This window comes from Palaemon carinicauda, chromosome 17, assembly GCF_036898095.1.
Source record: "Palaemon carinicauda isolate YSFRI2023 chromosome 17, ASM3689809v2, whole genome shotgun sequence".
In the NCBI taxonomy this organism is placed as follows: domain Eukaryota; kingdom Metazoa; phylum Arthropoda; class Malacostraca; order Decapoda; family Palaemonidae; genus Palaemon; species Palaemon carinicauda.
This window is the reverse complement of record NC_090741.1, coordinates 62,604,940-62,610,939: the sequence shown is the minus strand read 5'-3', so window position 1 is coordinate 62,610,939 and position 6,000 is coordinate 62,604,940. Positions and strand designations below refer to the sequence as shown.

The following is a 6,000-nucleotide window of genomic DNA, read 5'->3' as shown; positions in this document are numbered from 1 at the left end:
AAGTGGAGACAACAAGAAACGCAATGAATTACAATTTTGGTTTTGTAAAAAAGATTGAACTTTGTACTAATTATAATCGTAATAAAATTAACACAGTGAGCATTTGAAAAGAATAATTCCGTAGGCTAATTTAATAAACTCAAAACTATAAATAAGTTAACCTGCTGACTTGAAAATTACAAGCATTATTATTATTATTATTATCATTATTATTATTATTACTTGCTAAGCTTCAACGCTAGTTGGAAAAGCAGATGCTACAAGCCCAAGGGCTCCAACAGGGAAAATAACCCAGTGAGGAAAGGAAATGAGGAAACTACAGGAGAAGTAAATAATAATTAAAATGAATTATTTCAAGAACCGTAACAACATTAAAACATATTTCATGCATAAACTTCAAAAACTTTATCTAAAACTATAGGAAGAGAAATAAGATAAAGTGTACCCTCAAGCAAACGAACTCTACCCCAAGACAGTGAAAGACCATAGTAAAAACTTACATTTCTATATGGATTTTTTCAAACAACGTTACCCTTTGCTTTGAAAATCATTATGCGCTGATTTTTTCCCATATAAGATAGAAAATCATTAATAAGCTGAAGATTAAAGATAAGAATCTATGAATAAAAAAGTAAAATCTTACAGAAAATTGGAAGAAGATGAAGAATTGCGAATGACTAATGTAAACAAAGAAAGACATGACGATAACCAGTGCCAAAGTTAGCCAGGTTGAACTTTGGCATTTAACTAACGCAACGCCCCCCAAATTTCCTCAATTTTCAATTAAATTTGGCCACAATGGCGAAAATTAAGAAGAATTGTTGAAATTCTGCAAGATTAATTATCCAGTACCAGCTGTGGACTGACAAGGTTTACGTATATCACAATCTAGGATAATACTGGTCTATCCTAGGCTATGTCTGTGAAACTAATACATTAGCAGTATTTAGACTGAATTAGGTATGTTGAGAATAATTCAAGCTTTAATATGGTCTTGCTTATTATTTACTAATTTATTGTTTTAACAATTTACAAGTTCGTTTCTTAACCTTGAAGGCGTCAATGACTACCATGTTATTATGTCAGAAAACTTATATCAATCAATCAATCTTAACCTTGACCAAGCTAACCGATATTATATTCTCTCTGGAGCCTCTGTATATCAGCGGCCAGTTCCTCCTCCAGCGTGCATAAAAAATGGACACTAACTAACCTAAACATTCCCCCTAACCTTACCTACATGCATTGTCCTTATCTACTTACCTAACCCTCTTTACACTGCCGTATTCTTAGTCAGCCATTACCATACATACAGGTGGCCACTATTGTACATACGCCCCTTCTCCTCAGAACTAGATTTTCCCTGATATACATACTCGTATGCTGTTCAGAGATAAGTACTTCGATGTATGATTAATAGGAACATAATATCCGTATAGTCCATCGTTTGTAAACATCAAACCTTCATGTTCCCCCTTATCAATATCTAGAAGTTGATTTATTACTCATCAGGGAGGGTTTGCACCCTTCCCTCCAACCATACATCACTTGCTTAAACTGTCCTAGAGCATCATGTAATTACGCAATTTACATTTACATATCTTTGAACGGCACACGAGCAAAGTTACAATATACAAAACATGCATCCTTAGTTGGGCTAGGCATACATATTTAAATGTGTATGTTAACTACTGCTGTTGCAATTGTAATATTTACCTACTTTCATGAATTATTATCTTGTGTTTGATGCATTTCTGATCAATATTGGCGATAACTTTACTCGTGTGCCACTCAAAGACACTTGTGTATACTATGGGTAAGAACATATCAACATAAGTCTCCGTAGAAGTTGGGGGTCACTGAAGGCAATGACACAATGTTCTAGGTTGGGTTAGAGAGGGGGGGGGGGGGAGTAGGAGGGTTTAATGTTTACCAATGACAGCTCATGGGTAAAGATTTACCTTGTTATTGTTGGTGCAAAACAATTTTTTTTTGTTTCACAGCCTCATGGGGTAATGATTACATTACAGAAAAATAAAATACTCCCCACATTGCTTTAGATTAACCTATGTGTAAGCAACTTTTGCCTCTTGGAACAACAATGTATTACAGCGCAGTTACCCTTCACATTTTTGGCATTAAATACTCTAAAATTGTCTCATTTGCCCCTCATATTACCTGTGGGAAAAATTCTGAAATGTCCCATACAAAACTATTTCTAATATACTGTAGTGGCAAATTTAGTGTTTGCGAGAAAGTACACCAAAAACCAAAATTATAGTACTGTGTATAGGGTCGCCACTTTTTTTTCCAAAGGCTAGGTTAATGTTAATTTCATGAATCTTAAATTTTTCTCGCCTTAGGTAGTTATTGACGTGTAAAACATACAAAACATCAAAACTTTAACCTGAACTAACAATGTACGTAACCTAGGACGCCATGCTCCTACTCATTGGGCAACCTCCACCAAGCCTATACTGTTCTAGGATGCTGTGTGGATGCTGTGTCTGTACTTAAGTTACAGTTTATACATAGTATTTTTGATGTGTTAAACCATAACTAAACTGTCTTTAATTACATTATCTTAACCTTGCTTCGATATCTCTAATGTTTTTCACATCTTTTTAGTTCTAAGGGGGAATTTATTGAAAATTTACATGTCAAGTATTTAGAGGTTCTTCCAGCACTATGCATCTACCTCAGAGCAATACTTTGACTGCCTCAAACTTATGTACATATATACAGTAATGTTAAATTTTGATGAGGATAATACACTTTCAAATTGATAGATGACAATACAAATGATATTTGAGGAGGAAGCCAGGTAACCTGCTGGTTCGTATTGTAATTTTAAATTTTAGTATTAATATTCTATTTCTGAAGAAATATTAAATGCAGAAATTTTTAGCTATGGTTCATCAGGAAGATACTGTACATGTATTACAAATGAAGAAGTTGCTGGACAAGTTTCTAGAGGTAGGAAAATATGTGTAGAACTCAATACTTGAGATGGTTTTGATCATATGATGATGAGGGAAGCAATGTTGAAAGTAGGAAAAATAGAAACTATAGAAGCAGCAAAATAAAACTAATAAGAAAGCCTTAGAAAATCATGGAGGGAGGGTATTGTTGGGGATTGACCAGTTTTCATTACCACGCTGGCCAGTGCGGATTGGTGATGGTGGAAAATTTTCATCTGATTGCTCACAGCATACTAACCTAGTATGGGTGACCCTGACTAGTACAGCCTTGCTGATCATGGTGAAAGGCAAACCATTTCACTCAGAAAGATGATATACAGTATATATAAAGTGGAGAGAGAGTAGTGTGAGCATATTATACATAAACTTTTAGAGAAAACCTCTTGAAAAATTATCAATGAGGGTGATGAATAATTCTTTGCAATGAATAATGAATTTAGAAATTTTTTTCATAAATCATGTTGCTTACAGGTCCTCCACAAAGAAGAATGAATAGATCACTCTTAGCTAGTGCTGGGAGAGATGACATCGATGATGCATCTGTTGACGAGGAAGAGGACCCACATGGATTTCATGTGGTAGAGACTTGCATCCAGCCACGATCATCGTTACCACACCAGTCTCCAGTTCCGAGTACAGTGAGTTCGGCGCTGGATGAACTATTTACGTGTGAGGTACATTGCTTGCAATGGTTTGTAGTATTATCGCTAACTTTAATAGAGACTCAGTGTCAAGTGGTATTAAACATACGTTGTAAAAAGCTCTAATTTTACTGATACTTTCAATATTTAGAAAGGTGCAGTTAGCTATGTGTTTTCCCCAGACTAATGGATTTGTTCCAGTACAAAGACAAACCTGAGTCATATTCCTTAAATTGTCTCCATATTTGTAATTTTTCTGTTGTTCTTTCAGGTTAAAGTACTCTACTTTTAAAGAAAGCTTCCGTACCAAATACTTTATGTCAGCACATTCACAATTATGTTTGCATTATAGGTGTATGCTTAGTTATAATTTTTTTTTATTCAATCTCACATCAATTCAATAATTAAAAGTTATTAAGTGAATCAGAATCGGTCAAGAGAAGCTTGACCGACTAGTGACAGAATTTGGAAGGGTGTGTGAGAGAAGGAAGTTGAGAGTTAATGTGGGTAAGAGTAAGGTTATGAGATGTACGAGAAGGGAAGGTGGTGCAAGGTTGAATGTCATGTTGAATGGAGAGTTACTTGAGGAGGTGGATCAGTTTAAGTACTTGGGGTCTGTTGTTGCAGCAAATGGTGGAGTGGAAGCAGATGTACGTCAGAGAGTCAATGAAGGTTGCAAAGTGTTGGGGGAAGTTAAGGGAGTAGTAAAAAATAGAGGGTTGGGCATGAATGTAAAGAGAGTTCTATATGAGAAAGTGATTGTACCAACTGTGATGTATGGATCGGAGTTGTGGGGAATGAAAGTGATGGAGAGACAGAAATTGAATGTGTTTGAGATGAAGTGTCTGAGGAGTATGGCTGGTGTATCTCGAGTAGATAGGGTTAGGAACGAAGTGGTGAGGGTGAGAACGGGTGTAAGAAATGAATTAGCGGCTAGAGTGGATATGAATGTGTTGAGGTGGTTTGGCCATGTTGAGAGAATGGAAAATGGCTGTCTGCTAAAGAAGGTGATGAATGCAAGAGTTGATGGGAGAAGTACAAGAGGAAGGCCAAGGTTTGGGTGGATGGATGGTGTGAAGAAAGCTCTGGGTGATAGGAGGATAGATGTGAGAGAAGCAAGAGAGCGTGCTAGAAATAGGAATGAATGGCGAGCGATTGTGACGCAGTTCCGGTAGGCCCTGCTGCTTCCTCCGGTGCCTTAGATGACCGCGGAGGTAGCAGCAGTAGGGGACTCAGCAGTATGAAGCTTCATCTGTGGTGGAAATGTGGGAGGTTGGGCTGTGGCACCCTAGCAGTACCAGCTGAACTCGGCTGAGTCCCTGGTTAGGCTGGAGGAACGTAGAGAGTAGAGGTCCCCTTTTTTGTTTTCTTTCTTTGTTGATGTCGGCTACCCCCCAAAATTGGGGGAAGTGCCATGGTATATGTATGTAGAAATATATTAATTGTAGTCGTTTATTGTACAATACTATAAGACAAGGGTTTGGTTAGTTAGGCTATTACTGTATTCCAGCCTAAGACTTGATTCATTATGAGTATTCTGTAACTATCACTTAACTCACTGAGTCATCTTATAGGATAATGATTATAAGAGCTTTCCCAACAAGTGAGAAGTACATACTAGTGAAAATGCCCAAAGTAATTCCATAGTTTACTGGAGCATTTAGCTAACCTCTCACTTGCAGTTGTTAAGTATGAGTAAAATCACAGCTTTATAAATATGGAATAAGAAATTTACCTGAAAATTTTGAACAGTTAGTTTCAACTTACATGCAGGTCACTTAATATCAATTTGTTTATTTGCACTGTACATGCTTGAAAAAAATTATCTTTAGGAAGTTCTTCATTTGAAAAATTCAATTTTCTATGCACTGAAAACATGCATGTACAGAATTGTGCAACACTCACAAATAAAACAACTTAGCAGTAGGTGTACAGTGAAGTGTGACACTGCTTGTAGCTCATGCTCATAAATGGGCCTGAATAGTATTGCATCATTCTTTGTTGGACTTGTGTCTGTGTACTGTAATATCGTGCATACTGTGTACGATATTTAGTGTTTTGGTAAATATGCTTTCTGAAAAGCAGTTAAGTGTTAAGAAAAGCCCTTCAAAGTCTAGGGAATTAAGTAAGTGCCAGCTCTTGATGAGAAAATGAAGACTTTAAATCTTATACGGTACTTAGGCATGAAGTGTCATTGATGTGGTCCAAAAACTGAGAAAGAAAGAATAAAAATCTGGGAAACATAAAGTGCTACTCCTACTCCATCAACAATGATGTCTTAGGCTTGTGACCAATAAATAGCTAAAACTGTGAGAGTATTGTTTACCTAGAGGACAAGATGTAAAATTAACCTATATCACTATTGGTGGAAGAGATTT

The 6,000-nt window shown here is 36.5% G+C and overlaps 1 protein-coding gene across 2 annotated transcripts in view; it reads left to right on the top strand.

Moving 5' to 3' along the window:
- Positions 1 to 676: 676 nt before the first annotated feature.
- The window catches only part of LOC137656817 (uncharacterized), a 50,637-nt gene continuing 45,313 nt past the window's right edge, over positions 677 to 6,000 (top strand). Inside the window, exons 1-2 of one of the 2 annotated variants that reach the window (XM_068391129.1) lie at positions 677 to 960; positions 3,453 to 3,655. In XM_068391129.1, coding sequence (XP_068247230.1) covers positions 3,470 to 3,655 — 186 coding nt within the window. In that variant the 5' untranslated portion in view covers positions 677 to 960; positions 3,453 to 3,469. Of the gene's footprint in view, positions 961 to 3,439; positions 3,656 to 6,000 lie in introns of those variants that run through there. The other variant, XM_068391128.1, reaches the window with a different exon arrangement.